Source organism: Condylura cristata, unplaced genomic scaffold (assembly GCF_000260355.1).
Source record: "Condylura cristata isolate star-nosed mole 26May11 unplaced genomic scaffold, ConCri1.0 scaffold00017, whole genome shotgun sequence".
Classification (NCBI taxonomy): Eukaryota; Metazoa; Chordata; class Mammalia; order Eulipotyphla; family Talpidae; genus Condylura; species Condylura cristata.
In genome coordinates, this window is record NW_004567118.1 from 2,593,729 (window position 1) to 2,611,483 (window position 17,755).

The following is a 17,755-nucleotide window of genomic DNA, read 5'->3' on the forward strand; positions in this document are numbered from 1 at the left end:
GCTGCTGCGCCATGTGGGTCAGCTCACTGGCTGGGGATTAAACTCAGGCTGCAGTGGTAACATAACATTGCTGAGAAGTAACCCCTAGGTGACCAGGGAGGCCCCCAGATTGTGCTTCTAATGCTGTTTCCTTCCTGGGGATGCAGGGTACTCATCCAGTTGTGGTTGTGCAGCCAGATGCCTGGACAGAGGACACTGGCTTCCATGGTAAGATCCCTGTGTGCCTGTGCATGGAGTCCAGTTGGGCAGATTTGAACTACCACAGGTTACCCCGTGTTTGATAACACAGTTCTCAGTACAGTCTGCATGCTTGGTAAATATCTGATGAGTGAATGAATTACTGAAGTGTTCTTTTAAAACTGTTGTTTGTTTTGTGTTGTGAAAGCTATATATAAACTTTCTATGGTGGGGTAGGGGTAGTAAATATGAATATTTATCAAATAAAATGTAAATGAGTACAAAAACTGTACAATAATTCCAGTAATCCCACCACCTGGAGATGATCACTTTTTTCCAGTTGTCTATGTGTATAAATGTACATGTGTTTTATACAAATGTGATCATGTGCATCATACTGTTTGTGTTTTTTTGTTTAACAGCAGACATTTTCCATCTTATTACATTGCAGTGCTGTTCCCTCTCTCTGGTGACTTTTTCTTTAACATTGGAGCTCAAGTTTAATAAAGTTACCAGAGACTGTAGGCCCTCACCAGCAGTCCTGAAGCATTGCATTAAGATCAACAATTTGCTCCTAACAGCACCCTAAGAATTCATACAAGCAGGTCCTCAGGTTAGATTGATTATAGAGTCTGGTCTGGGAATTATGTGAATTGACAACTAATCTCTGCTTATGTTCTCTGTCCCCAGCAATTGGTCAGATGTGTGAAGCACCTGTGGTGACCCGAGAGTGGGTATTAGACAGCGTAGCACTCTACCAGTGCCAGGAGCTGGACACCTACCTCATCCCCCAGATGCCCCCGAGCTGCTGATTCCAGCCAGCCACACACATAGGGCCGGTCTCCACAGGATTCCAAGAAATGAATTTAAGTAATGGTCTTTTTCCAGGCCCTGGGCCTTCCTCTTCAATCTTTTCACAGTCCCAGTTACTAAATATTTTATACACATTAGCCTGAAAGGAACTTCTGGCTATGCAAGTGTCCCTTAAAGATTTTCTGCTTCAAGTCACCCTTTGAAAATCTGTCATGAGTACAAAATTGTGGTAATTTTTCAGCTGAAAAGAATTTAAAACTATTTAAACCCCACCAATTGAGCAAGGTGCTGATTCATTATTTATCAGTGCTATCTCTTGTACCAGGGCTACTGGCTTAGAGCGAGAGGCTGGCTTAGAGCGTAGCTGGCCTCAGGAGAATAGCTAATTTCCCTGAATTTGTTTCTCTAAAAACCCTGTGTTCATAAAGGCCAAGAGTCTTAACTCTTTGATGGAAGGCAAGTACTTTGGGCATCTGTTATGTGACTTAGAACAGCCCTTGGGCAGCTCACAGATGTTGAAGTGAAGCACTGGGGAGGGAATTCAGAGGCGGGAATGCACATAAATGTGGAACTTAAGGGTAAACCAGAGGAGAGAGGAGTCACGCTGATACTGATCTCCAGCAACCAGGGCTATATTGCTAAAGAATTTCTTAGGACTGATGTATTATAAACAGCGGACTTTTTAAGAACTGGTGTCCAAGAGAATCTTCTAATTCCCCAGTAGTAATAAATAACATGTTTATTGTTGTAGCTCTGATATATGTAACCCATTCCTCTTGAAATATAAGTTATCTGATATGAATATTTCATGTCTGTAAAGTGACAGCTCCCACCAGGAAAGGAGCTGTTGCTTTCCTCGAGGTAATTTTTTTCCCTTTACTCCCTATTGCTGAACTGTACAGCTTCATAAATAATTTTGTTTGCTGAAGGAAGAAAAAGTGTTTTTCATAAACTCATTATCCAGAACTGTTTGTAACTGTTGGAAGGACTAGGTGGTCTCTCTTAGCTCTCCAGTTTGTGAGGACATCACAGACCTGATTGTGTTAAATCTGTTTTCTAAATGTTAATACTGTTCACCTGCAAATAAACGTGGTGGCATGTACCTCCGCCAGCTGACTCTTCTTGAGGTTTACTCCTGCAGACTTTCTCAAAACCTTTCCACTCAGAGCCATTCTTTTCATCGATAAAATGGGGGTAGTAACAGTACTTACTTACTCGTTTATTGAGGGAACTTAATACTGCGCTGGTTTTCTACTGCTGACTTAAGGAAATGATCACAAACCTAGTGGCTTAAAACAACACCCAGTTGGGCCTCCCTGGTAGCACAGCACTAGAATCTAGCAGCCACTTTGGCACGAACTTGATCCCTGGCCAGGGAGGTGACCCACATGGCACTGCTGTTCCCCTCAGCAGTGTATTTCAGTAGATCTGCATATTCTGCTCCCCACTCTGTCTCTGATGAATCCTCTCACTGCCCCTGTACCTCTGGTCTGTACCCCAGTTCTGTATGCATAAATAAATCTTTAAAAAAAAAAAAAACTACAACACCCATTTTATTATCATGTAGTTCTCTAGCTCATCTAGCTCAGAAGCCCAAGTTGGCCCACTGGTTTCTTGTTTACAGTTTCACAAAGCCAAAATCAAGGTGTTGGCAGAGCTGTGTTTGTTAGAAGAGCTGTAAGCTCATGAGACCCTCGCTCCCTCTTCAAGTCAGCAGCAGCTGGCCAAGTCTTCCTCACGTTTGGAATCTGACTTCTGCCGCATCTCTCTGACTTGTAGCTCTAACTCCAACCAGAGAAGTTTCTGTTTTTACACCTCAGATGATTAGATTGTGTCCCCCAGGTGGTCCTGGGTGATCATCTTCAGGTCCCTAGCCTTTATTACAGAGTAATAAAGAGTCCCTTCACAGCAGTGCCAGGATTAGTGTTTGAATAACCGGCAGTCAGAAGCCTAGGGAGGGCTTATTTAGAATTCTCACAACCACTCCTATTTAACATGCCTGTCCACAGGTCATAGTTGGTAGCATCACGTCTGCACAGTCTTCAGAAATTAGAATCTTCTTTGAGGTGACGAGAATGAGATTCTCACACAATTCAGTACTGTGAGCAGGGTGAGTGGGTGAAGGAAAACTAGAGAAAATGGCACTGACCGTTCTTACTCCACTTTTATCTCACAGTCTTCATCATAACCCTGTGGATATTTGTCATTTGAAAAACAGGTACTGAAAATGGAATTTTGCTCAGTTTGCACAACTAGTCATGACAACCGAAGATCTGAACCTGTTCCTTTCTATCTCATTATTTTTGTATCTGCATAGTCTTTGACTTGGCTGTTTAACCCTCATAGAAAGTTTTGAAGGGGAGTGGGTTTTGAGGGAAACTAACACTCAGTTTCTTTTATGGGCCATGGAAAAGGCAGTTAGAAGGTTCCTAATTCCATGTATGTGGCAGCCTTGCCTGAGACAGCAGCCCTCGCCCAGGAACTAACAGCACTGAGTCAAGGCCACTTTTGCTTCCACTCCAGTCAGCCCCCCAGTTTATGATTGCTCACCTTTTAGTTGTCAGCTACTTCTAGTTCAGCCTCACCCACAGCATGACCTCCGTAGGGCCGAAGCCAGCTTCCACTGCCAGGTGCACAGAGGTCTCAGACTGCTGCTGCAGAGTGCAGGCATGTTAGTAAAGGCAGCCAGGAAGCAAGCAGAAGTGCGGATTCGGTGACCCTCCGTCCCAAAGCACCTCGTTTCCAGTGACAAACCACGACTTCCAGAACCCTGGAGGAAAGCCAGGCTTCACACTGCTGCCTGCATCACTAATGGGTTCATGGAAAAGCAACACCCATTTAATACAGCTTGCCTTCCCAGGAATGCTGGGTGAAAGCAAAGATGACAAAAACTAAGATTTCTCCAATAGTCTCAGGGTCTCCCAGCCCGTCTCCCAGCCCGTGTCTGCCAGGTCTGTTCTGGAAGTGCCCCTTGCCCTTCTGATGTCAGCATCCTTGGTGTTTGGCTGTTGTAAGAGCCTTATCTGATTTGGGAGTAAATCTTGTTCCTCCGTTGACCTTCCTCTGGCTTTCTAATGTGCTCCCACTTTTCCTTCCCTTGGTCTTTTGCTCTCTCTGGGTACAAGAGCATTTTGGGAACTAGTTCCTGAACTGCCTTTATCTCATTTCATGAAATGAATTCTGCAAAGGAAGAAGGGAGGGATTATCATGTGGGCACAGGGCACAGGGAGGGAGCCTGGGTGGAGAGGAGCTGGGTAGATTATCTCCCTCCTAAAAATGCAACCAGAATCATCAACAAAGTATCAGCTCAAAAACATGCTGGAGGAAAAGAAAGGAATCAGTGTTGGGATGGTTGGAGCGGAAGGAGCCCCGCTGCCCAGAATGTATCCTGTGAAGTCTGCGAGGAGCAGATAAGGGCAGTGCCAGAGGCAGCCTGCACAGAGAAGGACCAGTGAGGGGAACTGCAGATCTGCCCACAGACACGTGAGAGAACAGGCCTCGCCGGGGACCTGGGAACTGGCTTCTCAAAAGGCTATAAAATGGCTGAGCCACAGGCCCTTTTACTAGACTTCAGTAATGCTTTGCTCCCTCTAACAGCCTATAAATCTGCCCATAACAAGGAGAACATTAAAGAAATGAATCTGGGCAAATAGAAAATTAAGGAGAACTGGAGAAAGCCAGCTCATGTGGAGAGCGGAGATTGGGGGAACGCCGAGGGAGCTGATCCTGAAATGAATCTGAATGATCGGGAAAATACACGTAATGGTGTTAGAGCCTGGAAGCACTAGAGAACGGAGGCTGGTGCCACATGATGGGGACCTAGTTTTAAGAACCCAGATTAAGGCACTTAACAAGCAGTTCAGTATAGTGAGTCTCAGCTGTGGTCCCCTGATGGGAATGAAGGGAGACAAGTTGTGGGATCTCATTTCAGACCTACTGGATCAGAAACTGGGGCGGTTGGTGGTGGGGGGGGGTTTGAGGACAGCAGTCTGCAATTCTGAAGTAAACTCAGGTTAGGGAATCTCTGCTTAGTTAAAGGAAGAGCTAATTGGTATAATGTGTTACTTCTGGTCTATTCTCTTGTCTCCAGGATCAGGGAATCTTGAACCTGTTAAGGAAAACTTGGTTCGTGGACTGCTAAAAGGCTCTTAGCTACAAGGTTATAGCAGCTGGGTTAAGTTGACTCCAAATGGCCCTTTAAAAAAATCCAAAGCAAAGGACAAAGATTGAATTATATTATCAACTTAGGAGCAGAAGGGCCAGACTGCTTTAAAAAAAATAGCAAGAGGTTTTATTAATATTTAAATTGCAATGAAACCACAGCTGCAGCCTTTGACGCCAACATAGAGATATGCAAATAGGGCTTTCTAAAGAAGGCAATTTTAGACAGCCCTCAAGGTAACAAGAATAAATAAAACAAATGATTTTGTCATTTAGCTTTATTGACTGATGGAGAGCAAGGCACAGGCAATTTAGACCCAGTGAGAGCCACCAGCAGGTTCTCTGAGGGGAGAAACCTGGCCCAAAAGGCAGGCAGACTCACTCCGAGACTGGTCACTGGAAAGATCCCGGGAGAACGAAACAAGGAGGCAGCTGGGAAAAGACATCTAAATTGAAAAGAAAGGAAAATGAAGGTCCAGCCCTGGATTCTGTAGACCAAGGATCTTGTCAGCGCTCAGGAGCAACAATCATAATCATTAATTACTACCCTTTGCCATATTCCTATTAAATACTATGCATTTTTCCCAACATACCCAAATGGGAAACGTGACACTTTGAGAGGTCACGCAGCTTGTCCAAGGTCATACCACAAGAGGAGGAGGGAAAACCTTGATTTAAACAGAAATGCATGTGAATTCCCTGGTGGCACAATGGGTTAGGCACAGGACTATGAAGCTGGACACAGCCGCTTTAGCATGAGTTTGATTCATGTCAGGGAGGTGACCCACGTGGCACAGCAGACCTCTCCTGACCCACGGGTTGCTCCCCTCAGTAGTGTACTTTGCCATTCTGCCTGTTCTGCCACCCCCACACTCTGTTTCTGGTGAATCTCTCACCACCCCTGCAACTCTGGCTTGTACCCCAGATCTGTATGCATAATTAAATATTTAAAATAAAAATAAATAAACAGATGTGCATGAGTCTAGATTGTGTTGGGAACTAGGCCTTGGAGACAATAAGTAATAACGAGGTCAGTGTTGAGGGGACACTCATGTCCCATTCTGTGTGTGCATGTCTATGTGCCAGGGCTGTAGAAGCGGGGAGACAAAGGTCCATTACTGGCCTTCAAATTGCTTACTATTAAATGGGTGGAACAAGGACCTCTGAAAACTATTACAGAACTGTGCTTTAGACAGAGAGCCTTTGAGGGCTTTGTGATAGGGTGGAGGCCTGCCTGCTGGGAGGGTTCCTAGGCAAGGCATCTCGGGGGACTCTTGGAGTTTGAAGCATTTTGCCGGGTAATAAAGAAGGCCCAGGTGAGAATTCTCAGCTGCCAGAACTGGGGAAAGAAGTGTCTGATGTAGCAAGAGAAGAGATGGAAGTCTTCTAAGGGTACATTTCTCTGACCCACCCCCCCCCACCCTCGCCAGTGCCTCATCTGCTGCCTCTTCACGACCCTGTTCATCAAGTGTGGGGACCTACAGATTTTCTCCACGCTGTGTTTTCTTTTCTTTTCTTTTTTCCTAAAGATTCATTCATGCACACAGAACAGAGGCAGAGTAGGGAGCAGAACATACTGAAATATACTGCCAAGGGGAGCAGCAGGCGGGTCAGGAGAGGTCAGCCACGCCATGTGGGTCCCCTCTCTGGCCGGGGAATCAAACTCATGCTGCTGTGACTGTGATAGCTTCATAGTGCTGTGTTTTAACCCCTTGGACCAAGAAGGGCTCCTTACTATCTTCTGCTCTGAGTCCTGCTGTGCCTCCCCAGATACCCAAGTCCTACACTCCACCTCCATGGGCCTCCCCCAGGATCTTCCAATGGGAACCGCTACACACTCAGACCTCCCCAGATTTAGCCGCTTATTTATTTAGGCTTTCTTTTTAGACTTAGCTATTTAAGTGGCACCTGAAGATGCATGAACAAGTTACTCAGTCTTACTCAGTCTTATCAAAAAAATACGCACCCTCAGAAGTGTTGATATATGGATGAAACTTTCTTCAGCAACTTAATATGTGTGCTTTCTATTTTTGTTTGACTATAAGATCCTGATAGCAGGTTTAATATTATTTTATCTTTGCTATAGCCCAGCTCTGTACTTGGCAGATACCTTGTTAGGTACCCAGTGAGTAGCTGCTGACCCTACCCCCAAGAACTTTGGCCCTTGGGAAGGCAGCCACATTCTGTCATTGGGAATGCCAGTAATTCCCTTCCCACCATTTTTTTTCTAGGAATCCAAAAACTATTAGAGATCTAAATGTTCAGGAACCACTTTCTTCTAAGCCCTCACATACAGGATTGCTTCTTGGGTTCTGTTTTGCCTATCCTGAAGCCAACCAGTTGCGATTCATCAGACGCACAACTACCCAGACAGAACATCCATTTCCCTTATCCTGTGTCCTCCAGCAACACCTCCTCCAGGCTGGATCCCTAAGACAGATAAACTGCTGCCGCCATCACTGGAGAAATAATTACGATGTTCATGATAATCTCGCAGGTTCAAAGCACTGGCACAAACATTACTTCTCCTCACTTATTCCCTCAGCGGCAGCTAGGATAAAGATTGTTATCCCCACTTTGTAGATGATAAAACAGGTCCAGGGCCTTGTCAAAATTCACCCAGTGACTTGATGGCAGACCTGGAACTAACTAGCCCAGGACACCCTATTCATTAGGCCACAGATGGAAACACCCTCATTATATTGTCTAGGCTGTATTTTGTCTGGGAGAGAGGGCCTGCGGACTCCAATTGAGTGGGGTCAGGGTCAATAAAGATGGATTGTGACTATCTGAAAGATTTTTCTCTGTAATGCTGCAGCAGTTGGCACTGGTTAATTCCAGAAAAGTTGAGCTTTTATTTATTTATTTTTTTAGCATTACCACATGTCCTACATTAGGGAAGAAGGGGAAAGCAAATCTGTAAAGATAACAGACAGGTGAGCAGATGTTTGCTGTCTTCTCTTGAAAATGACATAAAACCAAACGGTAGTATATATTTACAAGAGAAACTCAAATTACAACTTATGTGGATCTTCCCAGCTGTTAGGTTATAGGGCCCTGGAATAAACTAGTGCCGAGGTTATAGGGCCCTGGAATAAACTAGTGCCGGGGGAACTCTTCTAGTGGCTTAGGGGTTAAGCCTCAATGCTATTACTGCCCTGGCCAGGGAGCTGATCCACATGGAATAGCAGACCTCTCCTCTCCGGGCCTCTCCTCCCCTCAGCAGTGTATTTCAGTCAATCTGCCTGTTCTGCTCCCTGCTCTGGTGAGTCCTCTCACACACACACCCACACCTCTGGCCTGTACCCCAGTTCTTGTATGCATAAATAAATCTTTTTTAAATTTTTAAAAATGAAATAAACTATTGCCAAATAGGTAGAAAATCTTCCCTGTCCTTGGGTCTGATAAATGCAGGAGGCAGAGGTTTGTGGTAACTGTCACAGCCCCCTTCCCACAAGCTGTCAAGGTTAGAAACCTGCTGGCGGGTTCATTCCCAAGTCCACAGAGGCTCTGAACGCCATGGAAACAGGGACGGCTGGAGTGGCCTCTGGTTTCTAGCCAAATGCCTGAGAAGTCAATAGGGGACAAGAAAATCTTCATATAGGAATTCAAGAGGTTTCCTAAAGAGGTGACCCGGGGTTGTGCTGCCAAAGGCCTTGAAGTTTGCTCTCTTCTCGCTAAATCTGGCTCCCCTTGGCTCTGTCCTCAAGTGCTGGGCTGTCCTCTTTGTCCCTGGTCAATCTGAGCTTTTCCCAGCCTTCTGCCCAAGGCTGTCCCCCATCACTCTCAACCCTGTTGAAGGCTCAGCAGTATCCTCTTGCTACTGAAGGCCTTGGGGTGTGGAAACAGATGGAGAGGCAAAACGCCAGAGCCCAGAGAAGTGGCAAAAGTACATGATGGACCCACAGGATGCCATGGATTTCTACACCTTGAAATAACTCACTGTTCATTATATGGGTTTCACCTCAATGGAAAACAAAATCCGTTGCTGGGGGAGCTTTTTAGGGCGGGGAGAGAAGCTGGGCCTCTCTGAAGCTGTGAAAATTGAGGCTCCTTCCTTGGAGTGGCGGCAAGCAACAATGGGAAGGCCCGTCTGGGACTCCTCCCCTCCTCCCTCCAGGACCAGATGGAAACTGGAGCTAAGGAGAAAGGCCCAACTGGAGCATGTGGGCCTGGGCAGAAGAGAGGCACTCAGTGAAAGCGAGGTGGCTGCACTGCCGCTCATTTGCATCATAAATGATTGGCTTTCCCTGCTCGTCCCTCATTAGGACACAATGGACACTTGTCTGCTGGCGCAGCAGATTCAGTTACTAAGTGAGAGAGGAAACGGAGCAAGAGTGATTGATGGAGCTTCGAGCACGGGGCAGGGCCCGCGCCTCTCCCTCACACAATGGAAAGGGGTCTTGGAGAGCAATCCACCCCCTCAACGTACAGATGAGGAGACTGAGATACAAAGAGGACTTGAGACTTGCTAAGGTCCAACAGTGACTTATGGCAGAACTGGGGCTTCCAGAACCCACCGTCCAGCTTCTGCGCTCTCTGCAGAGTGCATTCCCTTGCCTGCGGAACCTTCCCCACTCCGGTCTTGCAGTCTGGATGTCTGTGGTCGCTCCTACTGCAGCCGTGGTTTTCCATCTGTTCTCTCCACTGTGTCTGTCTTATCTCTCTCCCTGTTCGTGCCCGTCTCTATCTTTTCCTCCTGGTTTCCAGGCAGCCAGGATAATTACTAAACTTCTAATTAGCCCCTGCCCTAACAAGGATGGGTCTGCCAGGAGACAACAGCAATTTGAAACTGTCTTAGTGTGTTTGGGGGGTAGGTGGAGAGAACAAGCATGTGTTGGGGCCTATTCTAAACCAAACATTTAAGAGACATGACATCCTTCATCTCACTTCATCCTTCCAGTGCTGCAAGGTGTTCAGAGACCATGGGCTCCTTCTGCATAGTAGTAAGATCTAAGATAAGGAGAGTGCAAAGCTCTGAGAGGTTGGGTAACTTGCTTAAAAGCACACAGCTGATGGGCCTCCCAGGTGGTCTAGAGGTTAAGTTTCAGCGTTATCCTCAACCACCCACCATGATGACCTAAATTGATCCCAGCCAGGGAGCTGACCCACAAGGCGCTGCTGATCTCTTCTGACTCACTTGCTGCTCCCCCCAGCAGTGGATTTCAGTAGATCCACCTGTTCTGCTCCCCACTCTGTCTCTAGTGAATTCTCTCACCCCTACTGCCCCTCACACCTCTGGCCCCAGTACTTCTACACACATACATATACAAAGATCACCCACCAGCAAATAGATGGTAGTCATCTGGCTCAAAAACCTGCATTTATGGGCCCTGCCTGGTGGCCCAATGGGTTAAACCACAGCTCTCTGAAGCTATCACAAACACTGCAGTAGAGTTGGATTCCCCATCAGGGAGCTGACCCACATGGAGACCTCTCCTGTCTTGCCTGCTGCTCCCCTCAGCAGTGCGCTTAAGTAGATCTGCCTGTTCTGTTCCCCACTGGTGAATCCTCTCATCCCCCGCACCTCCGGCCTGTACCCCAGGTCTTGTATGCACAAATAAGTAAATATTTTTTAAAATCTTGCGTTCTTCCTATGCCACACTGGCACAGGACCTAAAGCAGAGTCCGGGCCTGGGATTCTGGGCTAAGGAAAAGCACAAGCTCACCCGAGGTCACTGCTTTGTTGCTCTCCCCTGGGCAGCACCTGCCTCCTCCTCTCCCCTGTGCCCAGCCCGGTCTATCCCCTGGCCCCCACATTCCTCTGTCCTCCCTCTGAATAGTAGTAAGATCTAATAAATGCTAGCTTTTGCCCCTGGGAGCCTGGGAAGACAGTGATCCAGAGGAGAACCTGACAGACCCAGGCCCCAGACTGTGGAGGTCACCCTCCTGCTGACACCCTCATCCAGTTCCCTGTCTGCCCCTCCTTTTCTGGGTCAAGCTTGCCAGCATCTGTGTCTGGCTCATTGTGCTCTGGGGGAGGGGAACGTCAGGGTGAGTGGGTGTCAGTGTGCATGAACGTAAGGCCTCCGGGCTCATTCTGACACTGAATGAAAAACTCACCAATTATTCGTCCAGTCTCATTAATATGCAGACAGACATCTGTTATTTAGGAGTCAACAGCAGAGGCATTTTTCTTGGGGGGAGGGGCACGCACGTATGTACATGTCCCTCTTGTCTCTGGCTGCTGGGGGTAGCCTGGACCTGGAGCCTCCTTCCTCTGACCCTCATGTCAGCGTCAGCCGTGAGAGGGAGCAGAGGATTAACTGGAGATGGAGGGAGACTTGGGAACCCAGCTGCAAGAGGGAAGGAGGGCGGAGGGCTGCATTGTGTAGAAGAAACTCCTTTGTTGGGAGAGGAGGGGAAGAATAGAGGAAGAGGCTAGAGCTGTACCTCCCCTGCCGGGGCCCTGGTGTCCACGGGGGACCTCAGGCCACTGGCTGCCTCCTGCAGCCTGCAGGACCCATCCAACTGAGGTCACTATTACATCCATCACTTCTCACCTGGAGTCTTAAAAGAGATAATGGGGGAGTTCAAAAAAAAAAATGAAGGCTAAGGGCTGCCACCTTTCAAAGTCACTGATAAGCCTTAGCTCTCAGAATCAGTGTGGGGAGATAGCGACCTCCCCCTTCCTGGCTTTTGTTATACTGCCCAACTTTGAACCCCCATCCCAGAAGCCCCCTCTAAGAAGCCTTTCCTGATCCCCACAGGTCTGCCTCAAAGGCACTGGCCTATGTGTCTAACTTGTGAAGAGTCAGCTCAGCCCTCACCGAAAGCCCTTTTCTCTCCATATTCCTCAACAATAGGTAGACGTGGTCAGCTCCCTTTTCCAGATGTGAAAACTGAGTTTCTAAAGGCACAAGGCCTAGGCCTCCGTAAAGGTTCCCAGGGGAGGAAGCAGCGAGCTGGGTCCCAGGCCAGCTGTGGACCTTCGCCTCCACATCCCAAACTCTCACGACTGTCCCTCCTGGGGAGGCCTGAGTCTCAAGGGATGGATGGCCCAGCATCAGGGAGGTTTCAGGTCAGAACTGACTGCAGTTGAGTTTCACTTGAAATTCCTCCCCAACCCACCCCACGCACACACCCATATCCCCTCCCCACCATCCTCCCCACTCCCTCCTGGGCAGACTGATTGTGGAGGTTAAAAAGCACTGGCAGCATCACTTGTGGTTAGTTGTTTATTTCATTAAATGATTAGCGAGGCGACATTGTTTCTCAAATTTGTTGGGGAAACAACTGTGGAGAAGGAAGCTAAGTCTGACTCCAGCATGTGCAAGGGGTTGGGGGTTTGAGGTCCCCTCTCTCCAGCCTGCAGGCACCTTTGAGGATCATGGAGCAGCCACATCCCTCCTCCTACACTGAGGCCCCCTCTCCAGAAATGCTTGGCAACCCAGACCCCAGGGGAACAGAAATTTGATCCCCGTGGTGCTGGAAGTGTATTAAACTTTGGGGGTTCCTCCAACTGATTTATCTTCCTAATTATGTTTGCTTTAGGCAGATATTGAAATGCATTTGCATTCCCTGAGCTCTGAGCACAGGATGAGGAGGTGGGAAGAGGAGAGAGGGCATGAAAACTGCACTTTGGAGGCTACAGGCCCGAGCCTGCTTTTTGCCAAAATTCAGTGTGGAAAAGATAAACCATGTGGCCCCAAATCCCAAGTGAATATATAAAGGGTCAGCCCTTTGAGAATCCACTGGGTCACCTAGCTGTCTGGGACCCCTGGCCCTCTCCACCACCCTTAATCTGAAACTCAGGGTCTGGGGGGGGGGCTCCCAGAGGCAGCCATTAACCAGGTCTCTGGTGTGAGTATGGCATGCCCAGTGGGGTTTGAAACTGTCCTGGAATTCTTGAGGAGATTGAGATGGGCCAGGACAGGGTCCTGCAGGAGAGGAAGGGAAAGGGGTAGATGAGCCAGGAGTGGGTGGTTTCCGGTCCTGAGACAGGGCTCTGGTACAGTGAAAGCCCAAACTATTTGAAATGGCATATCTCAGAGCCCCAGCCTCTGTCACCCCATCCAGAGAGCCATCCCCTAAAAACCAAATCTGGGCACTTCATTCTCTGCTTGAAATCCCTGACGGCTCCTCTCATCCTCAGAAGAAACCCTGGTACCTCGGTGGGCTGCAGCCTGATCTACTGTCCCCGGCTCCATCTTCTGCCCTCCTCTCTAGGGCAGCCCACTGCCTGTTCCTCCTCACCGCCACATGTTTGCACGTGCCATCCCCTCTGCCAAGAGGGCTTTCCTGTGTCTGCACTGCCTGGCAAACTCCTCACCCTCAGGACCTGGCCACAGACTGGCTCCCAAGAAGGCAAGTCGCTCCGCAGCCAGGCACCCGCACACCTGGGGCACCTCTTTTCCCCATTGGGCTGTCCCCCAGAGCACAGGCTGGTCCTTTCAGAATCTCCAGCCCGTGCCTGGCACACAGTTGGTGTTCAGCACATATCTGCTGAATGAATGATGGAGGGACAGGCTGTGAAGTGGGGGGCTTTGGGGGAGTCCCTGCAGATGGGAGGGTAAGGTCTGTGTTCTCTCCCAGAGTGTGTCTGGAAGAGATGACTGGGACTGGGGGAGGGGAGGGCCAGGGATGGTTCCTGGGGGAGAATGTCACCGAAAAGAGGCCAGTGGGACCAGAGCCAGGGAGGGAATACAGGACAATGTGAAACCAGACTCCCAAGAAAACAGACCAGCTCTGTCTTTCCTGAAAACAAGTGCTCCCATCGGCCCCTCAACTGGCTTTCCTTCTCTAGGGAGTGGGGTAGAGGGGGTGACCCTAAACTCACAGTTGATGCTCCCTCTACAGTCCTATTTGGGATGGAAAGGATATGCTCTGCTCTGAGGAGACCCCCACAATCAAACTACTGTCCTCTTGGGGAATCTTCCCAGGGCACAGGGTTGACTTCTGTGACTGAAGGCTCCTGATGCCCTCCCCACCCCCACAAGTCCCAGGGCACCTGCAGATTCCAAGTCGGGAGAGAAGAGGTGGGGCTGGTGAATGAGAGGCCTGGACCACTTACACAGACCCTTTCCCACAGGGGGTGAATGGGGGAAGGGTCAGCTGAGTCACAGCGATGGCCTTAGGGCTGTCTGGCCCATAAACTGAGATGACTATTCCCAAGATGTCTCAGCACCCCCCCACCCCTTCCTAAAAAGACATTGCTAATCTGGCCCAAGGTCCTGCCTCAGCTCTATATCTCTGTGGGCACAGATAGGAAAGTTCTTCCTGAAGGCTAACTTTCCCTCCTGCTAGAGATTGGCAGAATGTTTTTTTGTTTTTTTTTTTAAGAAAGCAACAAATAAAGCCAGAGCCATTTCCCAAGGACATGGGCTTTATTGGTGACTATTGGAGAGGGAAGGGGAGAAGGTAGGGTTGGTGGGTATAGACCAGTGAGGGGCTTCTCAACTTGCTTTGTAATTTAGTGCATGTTGCCTGGAGGTTAGAATGATTAAGATCAGCTGGAGAAGTGAGAGGAGAGAAAAAGGGAAGGTCAAAGCATGACACTTTCCTTAGGGAAGGAAGCCAGGACTGGGAGATGTCACAGGGGCGGAGGGAAGGCACCCTTCATATTCTGAGACAGTCAAGGTCACTGCTTGATGCCAGTTTCCCCAACCCCCTGCCTATCCAGCTCTCGGCCCAGATGCCAGCCCTGCTACTCTCTCAACTTCCTGTAGAGAGGAGGGGGGTGAAGATGTGAGGAATGCTGGCACCCTCTGCCTGCAGCTCCCTGCTCAGGATGGCTCATGAGGCCTGCCCTGAAGTCCCAGCCAGAATGAGGAGGTCAGAAACCCTGGTACAGGCAGGGGAACAAGTGTGCCCTCCCTCACACCACCCCACCCTGGGCCCTCACATGAGGTTGCAGCTCTTGGCTCGATCCTTGTGTATCTCGCCTTCAGCCACGGTCCCCCGGTCTGGCCGTCCCGCCAGCTGGGCTGATCTCTGGAGTCCCCGGCGTGAGTCGGTACGGCGAAGCTGCCGATGGCCGCGACCAAGGGAGGCCACTGTGGCCACGTGGAAGACGTCCCTGACGCTACGCTCGGAGGACCGGGAGGAGCACTCCACGTAGGACACGGCCCCTACCTGCTTGGCCAGCACAGTGCCCTAGAAGGCAAGTGGACGGAGGAAGTTATGGACTTAGCCTGCAGCACAGCAAGGATAGGGAGGCCTAGGGTCAGGCCAAGTGTGCCCACCTGCTCATGTGTGACAGGGATAAGCCTCTGCTTGGACAGCTCCCTCAGTGTGGCCAGGTCGGTCCGCATGTCCAGTTTACAGCCAACCAGCACAACCTTGGCATTGGGGCAAAACTCCTGAGTCTCACCTTGCCACTATATGGGAGAAGGAATCATTACGGAAGGCAGAAGGAGGCCCAAGGTGATCCCCTGTTTCACACAGGAGAATGCCCCTTCTCACACACACAGGAACCTGCACCCCTCTGGACCTTCCCCTGTGAAGGAAATGGGGATAAGTGGGCTTGGGTTGAAAGCGAGATTGGGGTGAAGGAAAAGAGGAGGGGGGAGAGGATAGCAGTGCGGCTGTAGGCTTGCGGGCCCTGCTTCCACCTCAAGGGTCATGCAGGGTCTGCCAGCCTGTGACCTTCCCGTTCCCACCCCTTCTCCAGATTTGTTTCTGAGAACAGATCAGTTCTGACCTCCCCTCCCCCATGGAACCATGTCTGCCTCCGCTGACTCAGGTCCTTTCAGCAGGGCTTTGCTTCTGGAACAGAGCTCTGGATAGGGGGCCACAGGGCTTTCCAGAGCCCTGGGAGCAGCATCCCTGTCCTCTGCGTGGGGCTCCCACACCCACGCCGGAAGGAGTCAATAAGGAATCCCTTGGGTACTTCTCCCAGTTCAGCCTTCAACTCCCCTGATGCCTATCCAGCAGTGGGGACTTAGTTCCAGGAAACGGGGTGGGAGAATAGGGAATGAAAAACTTCACACATGGCTAATGGCCGTGCCCCACTTTCTCCTCCTGCCCACTGTGTCAGGACTATGTTGTTTCTGGTTCTCTTCAGTCTAGCCGCTCTGCTTCCCCGGGCTCCCACCTTCTTGAGGACACTGTCCAGAGTTTCTGGTCGGCTAATGTCGAAGCAGATGAGCACAGCGTCTGAATCAGGATAGGCCAGGGGCCGGACGTTATCATAGTACGAGGAACCTAAGAGAAGACAGGGAGGGAACAGACGAGGGTCCTGAGTGGGTGGGAGGCCTGGAAGGGAATGGGAGACCTTAGCAATCCTGGTCAAGGGATGCTTGACCAGATAATGGAAAAGAGCTGTTGTTAATAACCACCAGGGGGTCTGTGTTTCTCCAAGGAGGGGAGCAGAAGGCAGAAAACAGTTCTTTACTTCCCTAAGGATTTCTCTAAAGAGTAATTCTTAGTCTTTTCTGTGTCTTTGAGAAGACACACATTCTCACAAAATTTTGCATGTGCTATTTGGGCTTTACAGACATCTTCCAAAGTCCTCCAGGGAAGCCCTCCTCCATTTCTAGGGGTCTGGGGGGAGCAGGTCCTCTTGGGACCTGATCAGAGATTCTAGTTAAATCCAGAGAAACAGTCTCCCCTTCCCCCCAAAGAAATTCTAAATGTCTTGCCTAAATCTAGCCCCATCTCCTAAGGAACATGTTCCAACATAAAAGCCATCCCTTCTCGGCTTTCCCAGGCAGGCAGAATCCGGGTTGAGGGGATGGATACTAGGCTTTCTCCTTCAGGACATGTTAGCCATGCGTGTCAGCAAGCTCTCCCTCAGTTTCCCTGACTTATAGCAGAATTCTGACTTTCTCTCCTCCTAGAATTGGATGGATAAGCTGAGCTAACCTGGCTCCTCAGAGTCTAGCTGAAGGAGGGGTTAGGGTCCGGGTCTTGGAAGTCAGGGTGACCCCGGGGGACTTGGCTACCTGAAGTGTCCCACATGTTGAGCTCTATGCGGCGCTTGTCGATCTCAAAGCTCGCGGTGTAGTTCTCAAACACGGTGGGGACATAACTCTGCAGACACGGATGGGTCAAGATGAGATCCCACAGCCTTCAGCCCACACGAATGCCCTCCTCAATCCCACACCCCGTCCAGCTCAGCCCCTGGCACAAGTTGGTCTAGTGTTAGGCAAAGGGGGAGCCGGTAGCTGCTGCCTCCGCAGAATCTCTGCCAGGCTTCCAGACCCCTTCCAGGTTCCTTCAGCTCCTCGTTCTCCCCATCTCCGAAGATCAGGACCCCTTATATTCCCCTAGCGCCCCCTCCGGGATTCTGATTCTCCCAAAGCCCATTCATCTCACCCTGCTCCCCAATTCCTCCCGCCCCAATCTTCTGCAGTCCTTCCAGAACCCCAAAGCCCTCAGAGCCCCTCACTCTTGTCCCTGGTTACCCCAGTACATTCATACCCTCCTGTCCCCCGAGCCCCAATCACCCACCCCCGCGGCCTCAGCGCCCGCCTCTCAAACGCGGGTCCCTCACCCCGGGGTAGGCGTCCTTGGCGAACACCTGCAGCAGCGCCGTCTTGCCGCACTCCGCGTCCCCTACCACCACGATTTTGCAGCGGCCGCTCTGTCCCTCCATAGTGCCGGCTACGCGCCGGCCCCCAGCACAGCCCCCCTCCCGGGCCGCGCTGCCGCCTCCCCCGCC

The 17,755-nt window shown here is 50.0% G+C and overlaps 2 protein-coding genes across 3 annotated transcripts in view; one reads left to right on the plus strand and one right to left on the minus strand.

Annotated features, from left to right (window-relative positions):
* BRCA1 (breast cancer 1, early onset) overlaps window positions 1-2,076 on the plus strand; it is a 49,690-nt gene extending 47,614 nt beyond the window's left edge. Inside the window, exons 21-22 of one of the 2 annotated variants that reach the window (XM_012726106.1) lie at window positions 147-207; window positions 868-2,076. In XM_012726106.1, coding sequence (XP_012581560.1) covers window positions 147-207; window positions 868-989 — 183 coding nt within the window. In that variant the 3' untranslated portion in view covers window positions 990-2,076. The remainder of the gene's footprint in view (window positions 1-146; window positions 208-867) is intronic. The other variant, XM_004684123.2, reaches the window with a different exon arrangement.
* A 12,380-nt stretch (window positions 2,077-14,456) lies between these two features.
* On the minus strand, window positions 14,457-17,749 carry RND2 (Rho family GTPase 2). Its single transcript, XM_004684124.2, has 5 exons — window positions 17,588-17,749; window positions 17,037-17,124; window positions 16,187-16,296; window positions 15,336-15,470; window positions 14,457-15,246 (listed from the first exon to the last, which is right to left on the minus strand). The coding sequence occupies exons 1-5, from the start codon at window positions 17,687-17,689 to the stop codon at window positions 14,992-14,994; spliced, it is 690 nt and encodes a 229-aa protein (XP_004684181.1). The 5' UTR covers window positions 17,690-17,749; the 3' UTR covers window positions 14,457-14,991.
* Between the last annotated feature and the right edge of the window lie 6 nt (window positions 17,750-17,755).

Bases quoted from the DNA above. Each gene is read 5' to 3' on its own strand.
- RND2 (XM_004684124.2), bottom strand. From the start codon at position 17,689: ATGGAGGGACAGAGCGGCCGCTGCAAAATCGTGGTGGTAGGGGACGCG. The intron at 17,125-17,587 runs GTGAGGGACCCG...CCGTGTCTGCAG, and splicing joins CCAAGGACGCCTACCCCGGG to AGTTATGTCCCCACCGTGTT. The intron at 16,297-17,036 runs GTAGCCAAGTCC...GTCTTCTCTTAG, and splicing joins CAACATGTGGGACACTTCAG to GTTCCTCGTACTATGATAAC.